This window comes from Lichenostomus cassidix, chromosome Z (assembly GCF_008360975.1).
Source record: "Lichenostomus cassidix isolate B80296 chromosome Z, HeHo_3.0, whole genome shotgun sequence".
In the NCBI taxonomy this organism is placed as follows: Eukaryota; Metazoa; Chordata; class Aves; order Passeriformes; family Meliphagidae; genus Lichenostomus; species Lichenostomus cassidix.
The window spans coordinates 47,395,522-47,410,843 of record NC_139511.1 but is presented as its reverse complement, the minus strand read 5'-3'; the positions used below and the strand labels follow the sequence as shown (position 1 = coordinate 47,410,843).

General features: G+C 36.7%; 1 protein-coding gene across 5 annotated transcripts in view; it reads left to right on the top strand.

Moving 5' to 3' along the window:
• Positions 1–14,727, top strand: part of RIC1 (RIC1 partner of RAB6A GEF complex) — a 49,250-nt gene extending 34,523 nt beyond the window's left edge. For 3 of the 5 annotated variants that reach the window (XM_085043646.1, XM_085043645.1, XM_085043644.1), the window contains exons 13-26: positions 688–726; positions 986–1,096; positions 1,683–1,772; positions 2,373–2,533; positions 3,571–3,709; positions 5,551–5,667; positions 6,431–7,159; positions 7,474–7,632; positions 7,743–7,876; positions 8,877–9,163; positions 10,003–10,194; positions 12,001–12,190; positions 12,329–12,517; positions 12,812–14,727. In XM_085043646.1, coding sequence (XP_084899772.1) covers positions 688–726; positions 986–1,096; positions 1,683–1,772; positions 2,373–2,533; positions 3,571–3,709; positions 5,551–5,667; positions 6,431–7,159; positions 7,474–7,632; positions 7,743–7,876; positions 8,877–9,163; positions 10,003–10,194; positions 12,001–12,190; positions 12,329–12,517; positions 12,812–13,097 — 2,823 coding nt within the window. In that variant the 3' untranslated portion in view covers positions 13,098–14,727. Of the gene's footprint in view, positions 1–687; positions 727–985; positions 1,097–1,682; positions 1,773–2,372; positions 2,534–3,570; positions 3,710–5,550; positions 5,668–6,430; positions 7,160–7,473; positions 7,633–7,742; positions 7,877–8,876; positions 9,164–10,002; positions 10,195–11,974; positions 12,191–12,328; positions 12,518–12,811 lie in introns of those variants that run through there. The other 2 variants (XM_085043647.1, XM_085043648.1) reach the window with 2 other exon arrangements.
• Positions 14,728–15,322: the final 595 nt, after the last annotated feature.

The following is a 15,322-nucleotide window of genomic DNA, read 5'->3' as shown; positions in this document are numbered from 1 at the left end:
CTGTCTTCTGAAACTGCTGTTGGAGGGAGCGGTCTTTGTTATGTGGTAAGAGCAAAGCTGAAACAGTTAGAATTATTGTGGGGAGCAACATATCCGTGAAAACAGACAGTGGCTGGATAATGAGAGACCCTACCTGCCTTGTGTCAGATCAGAGACTGGAGCTTGAAGCTGGGTTTGTATCATGCCATGTGACATGAAGAATCCAGCATCAAGATTTGATCTAACATATTCCAGTCAAGTTCTCTTATAATGAGGCTGTTGGATATGCTGGTATGTATTTGTGACGGGATTAGAAATTTCATCCCAATAGTGAAAGTCCTTCCTGAATGTTATATGTATCAAAACTTACGTTTCTGTGAAAGTTTCTGTGGAGAGAAGAGTACCTGGGAGGAGAGATGAGCAAATTATGGCTAATAATCTGCGATATAGTGTTAGCTGGTGCATGTTGTTAATGCATTTTGATATTTTGTGTATTCAAAAGAGGGTAAGATATAGGTGTCAGTAACTTTTGGTGTGGGGGGGATGTTGGAATTCAAAAATAAAATTCCAACACAGAAACCCTTTAAGATAGTGTTTTGAAAAAAACATGGACATTGTCCAAATTTTGGGATGCTATAAATAATCAGTACTTTAATTGTACTTGGTACAGTCATATGGATTTTGTTTTCTCTCTATTTTTTTTTTAAGATTCATAGTACGTATCTAGAGAGCAACTGGCCTATAAGGGTGAGTTATTTTAAGAATGTATTCTTGCTTATTTAAAAATAGTGGAGGGTTATAATTGTCCATTAGGGTTGGCTGAGCTCTGAAAATGAGTCATTATTTTACATTACAGAAAGAAGACTGTGTTAGACAGTAAAATATGAAACATGAAGATAGTTTACAAGTTTTGAGTCTGATGTTATATTGCCTTGTGATGTTGTACTTGGATAGATCATTTAAGTTCCCTTCTGAGGTTCTGGTAACTTTTCTTTCTTTTTTACAGTTTTCAGCCATTGACAAGCTTGGACAGAATGTAGCTGTTGTTGGCAAGTTTGGTTTTGCACATTATTCTTTACTCACCAAAAAATGGAAGCTGTTTGGAAACATTACCCAGGTGAGAGTTTACGGAATTCCATTCTGGTGTACAGGAGGGATTTTATTTGTTGGTATGTGAGACTTGGAGAAAGTTAAAAAGTACCAGTTTCGAATAAACAGCCTGTAGACACAGTTGAGATTAGGGATGCTGATTTTACATGTGTTTCTCATAAAATGTCTGAAACATGGATTTTGTGGTTTTGACACACTAATTTGCGTCTGATTATTAACAGGTTTCCAAATTTGAGTGCATATAGCCAGACATTTAAACCCAAATGTCTTACTTGAGTTTGTGTGATGTAGCTTTGGATGTAAAGCTAGTAGATTCTGGCCAGAGGCAGATTTGAGAGACTTCAGGGATGCCAGTAGCATAAAGAACTGTGGAACTGTTTTGTGGGATGAGGTTTTTCCTTCATATACTATTCATTACTACTTTGTTTTTTTAAACAATAGAAACTTCATATACATAGTCATGCTACCATGGCTAAAGCTCATAAGAGATCATGTATGGCTTTCAGAAATTACCCATATAATATATATGTCTGTGTGTGTAAGTGTATAAAAACATATACATATATGTAATCTCCTTGCTTTTTTCTTTTCAGGAGCAAACAATGATGGTAACAGGTGGCTTAGCGTGGTGGAATGACTTCATTGTTCTTGCCTGTTATAATTTAAATGATCATCAGGAAGAGGTGAGGTACTTTTCTGCAAAGTAAACCTAAAATAGTTAGAGTATCTGATGTATACAACAGCAGTATTATAAACATGTTTATAATTTATAAACTTAGGTGGCATTTGGTCATATTCAGAGTTTATATATTAACATATAAGTAATTATTTCACAGAAAAATTTTGTTGTTGCTATTAAAAACTATTTTCTTGCTGACTACGGTGAATCTATTCATTGTTCTGAAAACTTTGTGACATTGTTGCATGTTAGCATGAAGCCTGTTTTGAGATACCTATTTATGGTATTTTGGGACACTTCTGAAAGGTTTTAAACTATATGGGCAGAGAGATTTACTTTTTGCTTTTTAAAGTTGATGCATATAATTCCTTCCTTGTGATTATTGCTCAGTACTTCAGATTTGGCTCTACTGTGCTTTAGCTACTTTGGATGCAATAATAAAATGTCATGGATAAAATACCTGATGAAACAAAAACTCAGTAATGTGTCTTGCTAGAAATTCTTGACAGCCATTCCACAATGAAGGCGATAATGAGATGTGGAATTACTATTAGCTTGTTGGTAAACAGAACATTGATATTCAAACTACTCCTTTTCCTTGCAGTTGAGAATCTACCTGCGAACATCTAACCTTGACAACGCATTTGCACACATCACCAAAGTGCAAGAAAACACATTACTACTGAGTGTCTTCCGGGACATTGTGATATTGTTCAGAGCAGATTGTTCCATTTGCCTTTACAGTATTGAGAGAAGGTCTGAGGGGTGAGTGTCATTACTTGAGTGCTTTCGCAGTGGATCTGCTGTAGATCTGCTCTCAGTCTGAGTAAATTCTTACGATAATACAAAGGCATTTGATAACTTGTGGAGTTAGATTTTCAAAATACAGAGGGTTAAGGGTTACCTGTATGCACAAGTTCATGAGCGTTGTCACTTGCATGCATGCTGATAGGCATGTTAGGTGTGGAGGTACTTAGTGACTGATGTATGCACATTTCCAGCTGTCTGAACAAACATGTTCCTAAATTATAGGAACTTGAAAACTGAATATAAATAGGAGAAAGAAGTACTAAAAGACACCCACATACTTGAATATTTTAAAGTAAAAACATGTTTCTAACATTAGAAGTAGAAAGTAGTGAATGGATGGTGGCAGCAGGCTGGCAATGATGAAGAGAGATTTGGTCTTGTGGTGGTGAGAAGTTGTTTCAGTGCAAAAAAAGTAGCAACATAAGATAACTTTCAATTAAGATTAGCGAACCTAAGAAGGAGATAAAGATGCCCAGGTAGGGTTTTTTTAAGTGCCTAAGTAGGTGATTTTTCTTACAGTTATGATATCTTCTTTTTAGCAAGAAAGGACCTTTTTGTGTTAGAAGAAAACAAGCTGATAAACTGTAGAGGAAAATATTTTCAATGCTTTTAAAAAAAAACTCCCAACGGTATTCCAACCTGGGAGCTGTCTCATTGGAGGATCAATAGAGTCTCATTCTGAATTATCTGATATTGTCTTCTGCCCACTCATAGCTGTATTTCCCAGAGTATCAAGATAAATAACCCAGTTTAAGTTTGTTTGGTAGCTTTATGTAGAGTAGATGATATGTGGGCATATCTACAGTTTCCTGATTAAAGTGGCATAATTTTCTTCTGTAGAATGAGCTGTTTGCTATGGTTAAGTTGCTTATTCATTAGGTTTACATCAAGAGTTAAACATTAAGTTGCTTTTTCATTAGGTTTACATCAAGATAGTAATTTCATATTAAGTACTGTTGTAAAATTTCTAAATGTAGTCATTTTCCTTTCAGTCTTAACCCCACTGCCAGTATCCAAATTCTTCAAGAAGTATCCATGTCGCGGTACATTCCTCATCCTTTTCTTGTAGTGTCTGTTACGTTGACATCAGTGAGAACAGAGACTGGCATCACCTTGAAGATGCCTCAGCAGGTAACAGGTCTCAAAATTCGGTAAAATTGGTGCCTGTATTTGTTAGCTTACTCCTCAAAAATTACCACATTGATAAATCAATCATAAATCAGTCGCTCTTCTATGTGGTAAAATCTAGAACATCTTTCTTTCTGATGTTCATTATACAGACTTTTTATATGTGAATTGGGGGTGAGGGGATTGAAAGAAAAGTAGGAAGTAGGAGTTTAGATTTTATTTCATGCTTTCTCTTGTTATCTTGCAAAGTTTGGGGCCAAATCTTGGAGAACAAATTAAATTTAACTTTGTCAAGGGTATGTTGCTCTACTGTGCATTAAAAGTTAAAAAACAGAGCAATCCATCGCATTAGGAATTACTGTTTTTGGAACACCATGTGCATTACTCAAAGAATAAATTAAAAGAAGGAAAAGATGGCATATTACCCTATAAGGTTACTTCTTGTCAATTCTGAATATGCTAAAATAAAGCAATATAATCTCCCACATTAGTTATGTCAGGGGACAGGTCAACAGCCAGACAAACTTAAGACGTGAAGGTCCCTGTCTTAACTCAAAAATTTAGTTAGGGCAGTGAAAGCACATGCAAAGAGAACTTGGATTTTTGTTGTCTGGGTTGTAAAACAGAGTAGGCTTAACTGAGTAGCTGCAGTATGAAGTGTATTTTTTCATGAAAGCAGCTTAGGGTGATTCAGAAGTTGTGTTGTCTGTGATGCAGCCTGAGAGACACATGAAGGTACATCATTTTCTCCACATATCAAAGGCTCAGGCAGATACAAAAGTGGTGACACGTGTAAAGTCTGAAGGTTTGTGCTTCCTTCCTTCACTTCATTCTAATTTAATGTCCCACAATGCTGAACATGTGTCCAGAGACTTTGATGTGCTACTGGACAAGGACATAAAAGGCAATGTGCTTGTGGTTTTCTAGTCCATCTTACCATGGTGTAAACATTTCTACCTGAACTACCTAGCTTGTGGTGTTCCCTAATTTTGAGAAAAAGGTACTGAAACTTTTTAATACACTCATAATACTTAAACATGGCTTTAGACTGAATAGATACTACCTCTTTCTAACTATGAGCCCTATCTTTAAACTTTGTTGATCCTCCAGATCAAAAGATAAATATTTAGGTGAGTACTAAATATGGCACTGCCCTGTAGACAAAGCAGTATGTCTGACTTCGTGGAGTATGTCACCCTTTTCAGTGTTTTTACCTATCAGTGACCTTAACCCCTGATGCTGCAAATTTGCCATATAGGTCCTCTATCCATGTATTTTAAAACTAACTTGATGTATGGCGTGGTAATAACTTCGGTGACTTGGGTTAAAATTAACATGAAACAGTAATGAAATAAATTTTTAAAAAGAATACTTTGGTTTCTTGATATACCTTACTAAAAAGATTTTTCTCTAACTGCAGCTAAATAAAAGTTCAAGGTGCTGTACAAGTGTGGCTCAACTCTTTTTGGCTCAGCTCCTGGGTTGTGTTAGTTTTTGCAGTCATACAGTGATGATACTGATAAGAATACAGAGCTTTATTTTGCTTAAAGTGCTGGTTGATTGCCCATTTTCAGACACATAGTTGGGAAAAGTCCATATTAAACAAACATGTAGAATGACTCTGGTGAATAAGAAACCTTCCAGTATTTATTCCTTTGCACAAGAACTGCATTACTTGGTTCTTGACTTTTTTGAGTGCTTCTATAGTCAATTCAGTTGTTAGCCATCTCTGTAAAGTGCTGCATTTAATTTACACTTTTTATTCTGGGTTTTCTTTGTGGTTTTGAGTAAAGCAATCATTCAAAAAGCTTAAATAATTTGCATAATATTCTTTCTATCTGCAGGCTTGTGAAGCTGAAAGTATTATGCTTAACTTAGCAGGACAACTCATCATGTTGCAAAGGGATCGATCTGGACCCCAGATACGAGATAAAGATAATAATCCTAATCAAAGAAAGCATGTGAGTAAATATATGTGGAGTATTGCATGCAGCTTCAAAGTGGTCAGTGATTGAAGAAGCTGTGGAAGAGAATGGTCCAGACATAAAGAAACTAGGGCTATAAGCAAGGCAGTATCTACCCTTACAGACAGAATTGTTAGCTGAAATAAGTTAGCATTTGCTCATTGTGTTTGCTAGTTACATTGAAATGAAATAGACAAGCTTTAAGAGTGAAGATACTGCCCAAAATGTGCTGTGCACCAATAACAGAAAATCTCAAGTCTCTCTAAAACTGTTCTGTGTGTTTATGGAACAATATCATTTTTTGCAGAGTATGTTTACAAAGTTCCTGGAAAGAGCAACAATAGAAATCAATTACTGAACTTTTCAATTCTTCTATGCTGATGAAAACCAATTTCATGTGAAACTAATACTTTGCGAGAGTGAAATCTGTAAAATTCAGGAAAAGATTTGTCAGTTCTAGGTTGGACTTGTGGGCTAACTGAAGAAGCAGAGAGCAGGTTTTTATTTTTCACCCTTATTCTCATCCCTCTACCTCCTGACTAAATATTAAGGAGGTTAGAAAAATTAAAGAAATGTCTTCAATTAATGTAAGTACTAAGTGGCCTTTTGTCATGTGCTAGGGTGCAGTTAAGGAAAAACCAGATTTGTTAGAAGAGTAACATGTTTGAAGGCAGTAGTACTTAGCTGAAAAATAGAGTTCTTGTGAATAGGGCAAATAAAATGGGAATAATGAATACTGATTTTTTTTTTTTTTTAATAGCTGCCTTTTTGTGCTCCAGTTGTCCTAGCCCAGTCTGTTGAAAATGTATGGACTACTTGCAGGATTAACAAACAGAAACGCCACTTACTGGAGGCTCTGTGGCTCAGCTGTGGTGGGGCAGGTATGAAAGTATGGCTTCCCCTGTTTCCCAGAGATCATCGAAAACCGCATTCCTTTCTGTCAAGACGGATCATGCTGCCTTTCCACATCAACATATACCCATTGGCTGTTTTGTTTGAAGATGCCTTGGTTCTTGGTGCTGTTAATGACACTGTGCTCTATGACTGTTTATACACTCAAACCAGTGCTAGAGAACACTTAGAGGTTCTCTTTCCTTTCTCCATTGTTGAGAGAACCTCTCAGATCTACCTCCATCACATTTTACGCCAGCTCTTGGTTAGGAACCTCGGTGAACAAGCCTTGCTTTTGGCCCACTCCTGTGCCACATTACCATACTTTCCTCATGTACTAGAACTGATGCTTCATGAAGTGCTGGAAGAAGAAGCTACCTCGCGGGAACCCATTCCCGACCCTCTCCTTCCCACTGTGGCGAAGTTCATTACAGAATTCCCCCTCTTCCTGCAGACAGTTGTTCATTGTGCTAGGAAGACAGAATATGCCCTGTGGAATTACCTTTTTGCTGCTGTTGGAAACCCGAAGGACTTATTTGAAGAGTGCTTAATGGCCCAGGACTTGGACACAGCTGCCTCTTACCTTATTATCCTGCAGGTAATGGTACCAAATATACTGCAGGAGTTCTGGTATTTACTAAAATTGAAGTATTTTAAAAGTAACGTTGTATTAAAGTTGCACAAGTTCAACAGATTTTTAATTTTACCGTTTTCTGTTGATCCTTTGGCCAGTTACAAAGGATGGAAGATCATGCAATGTAATTAGTTTGCTGTTTTAAATAGGAAAATAATAACATGAAATTTGCTTCTTATAATCTTTGGTATACTTGAATGTGACATGTTGTGCCTTAATAGAAGTTCTGATTCTCTACAGTAAAAGTGAATAACTTAATTATGCTTTGTTGCTTGCAGAATATGGAAGTTCCAGCAGTTAGCAGACAACATGCTACTCTCTTATTTAATACTGCCTTAGAGCAGGGAAAGTGGGATCTCTGTCGTCATATGATTAGATTTCTTAAAGCCATTGGCTCTGGAGAAACAGAGACACCCCCAGCTACACCAACAACTCAGGTTTGTGATGAGAAAAGTAAATACTGTGCATCAAGAATTGTATGGTTAATCTTCATGTTATATAACATGTTTTGTCCTTTAAGTGTATGTTTTATCTTTCTTGATTTTAGGAACCTAGTTCAAGTGGTGGCTTTGAGTTCTTCAGGCATCGCAGCATTAGTTTATCCCAATCAGCAGAGAATCTCCATAGCAAGTTTAATTTGACAAAAACACTGAGTATGCCCTCTGGCCCATCTGGAAAAAGGTAATGTCCTCTCTTTCCCCAGTTTCTTAGGTACAGTACTAACTTTCTTACCAATTTAAGTTATAGAAATAAATTATATGATAGATTTGTCATAATCTCCTTCCACATCTTTTGCATTTGTCATTTCACAGCTCTTGTAATGTTTGTGGCTCTCATAACTTTCTTGGGAGAATATATTCTCACACATGTAAATCTATGTGTGTGCATTTGTGTGTAAACACAAGCATGTTTACATAGATATTGCTGACCAAAAGCCTCTAAAACGACTGGATGTGGTACACATTACATGTGTAGTAATTTATATAGCTAGTGAGACCACATGCCTCATATTTAAAGGATCTGTTTTGCTGAAAAATATTTAAATATTTTGACCAGTGCACAATTCACAGCATCACAGTGTATGTACACTGATGCACATACTATGCACATCTTGATCTAGTAGTGTGTTTCCAAACTACAAACAGAACCTTTTACACCTTGGGGTGAACCCCTCTAAAGCTGCTGCATACAGTCTTGATATTGATAGGTATTACAGTTCAGAATCAGTATTGAACTAAAATTCATTATTATCTTTGCTTTGAAATTTTTCCCCATTCAGTATAATCTTAGTATAAATTCAAATACTCTTAATTAGTAATTTTTCATAGAGAGTACTCTCTTAAAAGTTTTTATAGGAAGGGTCCTAGACCAGTACTTGACAAGTTCTCTAAACTTGGCAATGTCATCTATGCTTTATCTCTCTTTACTCCTTTCTGCTTTGCTAATGCCCTATAAATACTGCTGCTGTTGTAACTTACATCCATTATTTCACCTATTTGTTGAGGCAGTGGGATCTTTTAGACAATATAAACAGCAACAAATGATAGAAACTGCTTTTGCTGTTACATAGAAAGCTCCGCTTCTACTCCTCTGGTCACTTGATGTTCTGCAGTAGTGGCCAAGAGCCTTTGGGACTCCACTTTATCAGTGTTCACTTGGCTGTTGTGTGCTGTGTGTGTAGGTGGAGTAAAGACAGTGACTGTGCTGAGAACATGTACATTGACATGATGCTCTGGCGGCATGCTCGGCGTCTGCTGGAGGAAATCAAACTGAAAGACCTTGGCTGCTTTGCTGCACAGCTGGGCTTTGAGCTGATCGGCTGGTTGTGCAAGGAGCGAGCCAGAGCTGCCCGCGTGGAGGACTTCGTGTGTGCTTTGAAAAAGCTACACAAGGATTTCCTCTGGCCATTCCCAGTAATACCAGCTTCGTCCATTCATTCGCCTTTCAAGAATGGAAAGTACAAGACAGGTACAGTAACATTTTAGTTGATATGAACTAGATTTCCCTCCTGCAATCCTGCATCTGTGAATCTCAACCTGTTCTGCCTCTGTTCAGCCAAGATAAGAACAGGCTGAGGCTTGCCACCTGCACAGCTTTCTCACACATGGTATATTCTTTGAAGAGATCCTGCTTAGCATAGACAGGATCTCTTACGTGATTACTGTTTCTGTTGAAGTCTCCTGTTTTCTCAGGTGCACTGAACGGGGTATCAGTTTTGCAGATGTTGAGCTGAACATGGAAATTGCTCCAGTGTAAATTCTGCTGCAGAAAATTACTAAAATCAGTATTCTTTTATAGCCTCTAGATGAGGTTTAGATTAACTTTTTTTAAAATTAAAGAGTAGCGTTCCTAATATTTACTTTATGTTAGAGGGTAAGAACTTGGAAGACTTTGCTGTAAACCTCCTTTGTGTTATTAATCTCTCAGTTCACTACCTTATCTCCTTGCAGCAAAATTGACACTCTCTACCTTATCTCCATATGGCGAGGTTGATCCTGGCTGCCACATCTTCCTTTTCTTAGCAGCAGCGTCATTACTTACTTCTGTTGATGTTTACACTTTTTCAGATGATACTTCTTCTACGCCAGTGCTCACATAAAAAGCTGAACAGAAATTATTGAAATAACCTAAGTTTGCTGCATTTCATTGTATTTTGTTGGTCCCTTGGCAAACTAACTGAATATTGACTTAGATGCAAGTTTTAGCCTTGCAAAATGCCTGGAGAGAACTGTCTAAATTTTCTTGTGGATACTTACATGACTTTTTCTGTGGTGTGTTTTGATTTTTTTTTTTTTTTTTTCTTTTAGCCATGGGGGAGCAACTGCTAAAATCTCAGTCTGCTGATACCTTTGTAAACATGGAAATGGACACAGGGGTTTCAAATACACCTCGCAGTCGCAGTTGGCTTGGTACTCTCAGCTCCTCTCGAGAGATTGACACTGTTTCATCCCATGGACCACACATGCAAGATGCATTCCTTTCTCCTTTGCTAAGTAAAGGTTAGTCACTCTTCCTTCTATCTGCTTATTGGAAAATTGTGCCTGGATGTGCGTGCTTCTATTTGGATATTTGTGTGTCACTGCTGTATTGTCACTTCTCAACTGCTGATACGAAAAATTCAGAAAAAGGAAAAGCACTTACTGAAAAGGGAGCCGCTGTTTTTACAACAGAAAGATAATGCCCATGTCAATATGAAATAGATATTTGCTGAAATTTCTGTCTGTGGTGATAACTTGAACATCAGTATTTTTCTAGTCTGGCTAGAAGAGCGTCCTATGTTGTGGGGGTTTTTTGTTGTCTTTTGCATAGATCAGCCTCTTGCAGGTGTCAGAACAAATTGCATGAGGTTTGTGCTTTTGGGTTTCTTTAGAATGATGTTAGATACATTACTTATTGAGGAAGTTGAGGAAGTTAGAGATCTATATAATTGTATTTTTTTCCTATGGCTTTATTTACATTGCTTTAAAAAAGCTGCAATGTATGACCAACTTATTAAAATAGAAAGAGAAATTTAACTTTTTATGTATTTTTTCTGAACACAGAAAGAGACAGAAAAAGTTTGTTGGATCATTAATGCCTTTTTTTAATTTATTTTTTTCGTTTTTGTTCTTGTCCTTGAGCATAGAGCAATGTTTTCAACATTACCTAATCATGTTATTATTGGTAATCATGTGACTACCACTCTATTAGGGCAAAGAGCTAAGTACATTGTGTGAACTACAATCTCTCCAAAACTGTAGAGCCTCCTCGGAGATTCAGAGCATTTGGAGATCCTCTCAGTCTGCTTGGGCACAGCCTCATTTTATTTTCACTCCTGTTTCTCTTGTTTTTAATTCTGGAGGCTGCAAGAATGCATTAGGTTTAAGTAAGTTTGTTGCAGAAAGTTCTAAAAAAGTACAACTTAAATGGGGGAAATGATTATATCTTTTCAATGCACTGATTTTACTGCTGTCTGCCAGTACTACTTTTTCTATAAACAAGTATCTTGGGGTTTTTTTCTGAGCTGGATAAGACCTTTGAGTTCAAAGGACTTTGGTGTGCATTTTGGAGCAGTTTATTTCTTAAGAAACTAAATTAACAGTCTTTAAACACTGCAAGCTGAATTCTAATAATAATTTTATAAGTTACTAATCCAGCACTGGTGTTCATGGGCAAGAAGATAACCAAGTAACTTTTTGACTTCTTAAACATTTTCTAAGAAAAGATGCATCTGCTTTAATATGGAATTATTCTCAAGGGTAGGTGCCTTCACGACTCACCACTGTAATGGTTTTAGTTTTGCTGTTTCTTTGAAAATTCTGTTACTGCATATGCTCTTCATGTTTTTACTAGAAACACTTCTTTGTAATTTGTGCAGGTATATATTTACATTACAAAGCATTCAAAATCTTCATGGTTTTATGTGGAGGAAATAATTTGATATTGAAACTTCATTTTAACAAAATTAAAGGTTAAGGACTCATAATTTTAGACAGATTGTAACCCTCCCTAGACTTAATTCTTGGACTATAGTAGGCAAGATGCTGTCTCTGCTTTTATGATGATTGCCCACACATATCTGGGATCCCTTACTGATAATAATTCTCCTGAATTATTTTTGCTGGATAGATAAACTATTGCATTCCTGCAACAATAGTTCTGCCATACAGTGTGACAAGAAAAATGCTGAAGCAGGATGGACGATATGGCTGAAGTAACTGTGATACCCTGTAAAGCATTACTGTTGTCAATTTTTATAGGAAGTAGTTCAGAAATTCTGTGTCTTACTAAAGTAAGTAGTTTCTTTTTTCCCTTATGTTTCTGAGTGTCTTTGATAGGTGATGAATGCAGCATTGGTTCAGCAACGGACCTGACTGAAACAAGTTCCATGGTGGATGGTGACTGGACCATGGTGGATGAAAACTTCTCCAGTCTAAGTTTAACTCAGTCAGAGCTCGAGCAGCTCTCTCTAGAGCTGGCCAGCAAAGGACCGCACAAGTCACAGGTGCAGCTGCGGTAAGTAATGATACTTGTGCCTTTGAGACTGAGAATTGCTGGCATGCAGCATTAGGAGAAAGAAGCAATCTACAGAATTACGCTGTGGTTTTTTGTCTTTGGAGTAGAAAAGTAAACGGGCTCGTTTTTTCCATATAGGTATTTGCTACATATCTTTATGGAAGCAGGATGTCTGGATTGGTGTGTTGTCATAGGCCTTATTCTCAGAGAATCTTCAGTTATCAACCAGGTTTTCAGTATCATGCAGTCCTCTGATATTGATGGAGAACTCTGTCAGAATATCAAGACTGGCTTAGATTCTGTTGATAAGTGGGCTTCTACAGATTGGTAAGTGTTACTTTCCACCTTCAAATTCATTCTAGCTGTAGATAGTGTGTTACCTAAAAAGTAACTTTATCTTTGTGAGCTGAAACCCCACTTCAGAGTTGTAATCAAAGAGGGAAAAAAAGAACAGAACACAAACCACAATAAACGAAACCCAAAGCAACCAACTTTCCAACTTTTATTGTTTGATTAGGGTTGCCTTTTTCTCTTTATTTAAAAGCATTTTGGCTTTTTAGGTACATGACAGAAGTACTAATTTTAAGTCACTCATGATGTTCTATCCCATTCTCTTCCTAGCCCTGGGTACAAGCCATTTCTAAATATCATCAAACCACAGATCCAGAAACTAAATGAAATAGTAGAAGAGCAAGTACAACCTGAAGCGTTTCAGCCAGTGAATCCTTCTAAGGTTCCTGAACAAGCGAACCCAAGAGCTGAGGAAAGCAGGACTTCATCTAGCCATGGCACTAATCCTCAGAGTGATGCTGGCAGCAGCAATGCAAGCAGACATGAAGAGGACAAGGTTAAGACAGAGGATGAGGATTCATTCCAAGAAGGCAGTTATGACTGTGTTGTGTCTTAAATGGAAGGTGAACAACTTCCCAAGCATCAGGTGTGAAAGGAAGCAAACCAGCTCTTGTATATGCTTCCGTGTTTTGCATTTGAACCCTTTTTTTAATTTTGTTTGTTTTGGTTTTTTAATATTTCAGTCTTTTAAATTTTTAGTGGGGATAACTAAACACATCAGTATCATCTAATAATTTCAAAAGGAGGTAAGATTCTTTTTTGATGCAATCGTCAGACTGCAGCTTTACATTTTGATACTTTAAATAGTGTTGGAGAGACAGTGAACACACATGGAGACAGATTCAGCCAATGTTCATCAGTACCTTTACATCACCAACACGTTCTGAAGAAACTACTTATATCTTGCTTAAGTTTAAAAGGCGAAGAGGGGATTAAATATAAAAAACTGTTTTCTTTGCAGCTTGCTTGCCTACTAAGTGTCTGATCAATGCAGTTCAGATTGGTTTGATACCGATATTTTGTATTAAAGGACTGTAAAATATATTGTATGTTTTTGTGAATAATCTTGTACAAATACTCAAGACTGTACCATATTTGGAGGTACCTATATGTATTTGCATGTTTCTAGATGAGTAGTAAAGTTAAAGCAGAGTTGCACTTCTTTCTGGATGAGGCATACTTTACTGACCTAACATCGACACAAGGTGGCTTACCTGTTTTTTTACTGCCACTTAACAGATCTTGTGGTTGGGTTAAGGGACTGCTGAAGGTTATTTATTTCATTGTAAATTCTTTTCTGAAAAATGGATTTTTAAAAATGTAAATAAATAATCATCATATACTCTTGCTATGGAAAACTAGTTTAACAGCTCATACCTAAACATTTTTCAAACATTTTATAATACGCATACTTCTAACTAAGACATATTTAACTTTCATATGATGTTATGGAAAGCTGGCTGCAGAAGTCTGTTGCTTTGAGGTACTTATTTTTTCTAGCTGCTGTCCCTGTGTAATAACTACCTGTAACAGTATTAATTTAGATATTAGCTTGTTTGTACTGTGCAATCTGAACAAAAATGCAACATTACTCATTTTATACACAATAAACTAGTTTATTTTTTATAACATCACTTGATTACTGACATGGACCAAACTAGTCATCATAGGGTGGTTACAGCATTTGTTGCTTTTCTAGTGTAGTTACTAAATGCACATCCATTTAAACTCTGAAAATTATGACTATTCACAATTAAGTTTTAAATAAATTGTGGTTTTGTCATCTTTATTTCCTTTGTAGATAAGATCAAGTGCTTTAAAATGTACAAATATGAAATTGTTGCTTTAGAATGGCTTTACTAAGCCAATACAACCAGTACAAGTGCAATAATTGCGAGTATTACTTGGAAAGCTGGAGCTATTAATGAATGCAACTTGAACTTCATTTTAAGAGTTGAAACTGATACTGAAGTTAGAGGAAAGAAACCCAGTCTGAGTCCCAGCATTAAGCTTATTCTGCATTGTAGCTACTGGTTACAGATAATGTCTGTCATACTTACAAGCCTGTTGTGACCTGACGTCAAGATTCATTATTATTTTAAGGGGATAATACTTAAAGCTTTTTTTATGATAAAGAAACCTGCTTAATCTGTGTTAAAAGAAATAAAGACTGTGCTTCAAGTTAATATTTTTCTGTGGTTCTGTGGTAACGATGTAAGCCAAGCCCATCCTGGTCAGCTTTCTGCTGTTCAGGTTTTGGATCTGTGCAAGTAAAACCATACATTAACTGATACATTAACATTCTTAATATTCATATCTTACTACTGTGCTACTGTTGTTTAGCAGGTAAATCTTTTTAGTTGTGGAATTTTAGAAGTTTCTACTTCTTTAATAGTAATTATCTCTATGCAAATCTTATGTGCTAATTTTGTATTTTAATTTCACTGCTGTTATACTTGTAATTAAAGACAAATGTATTCAACTTGAAGTTACTCCTGTGAAAAATAACTATTTCTGACTTCAAGCAATTCAGGTAGGCCATCTTAGAAAGACAAAGCTCTCAAAGAAACCACCTGATGAAGATTGTTTTTTATACTCCTGTGGCTTGTTTCTTACAGGATGAAGGAATCAAACCTTTACTTTATTAGTGCATCTTTGAACTTACATCCACCTGCTGCTGTGAAAAGAGGTGTAGGTGGCAAGTGTGTGGTAGCAAGGGGTACTGTGTCAGACAGAGCCAGTTCCAGCAGTCCTGCCATGGGCACGGGAGCCTGTCAGCCA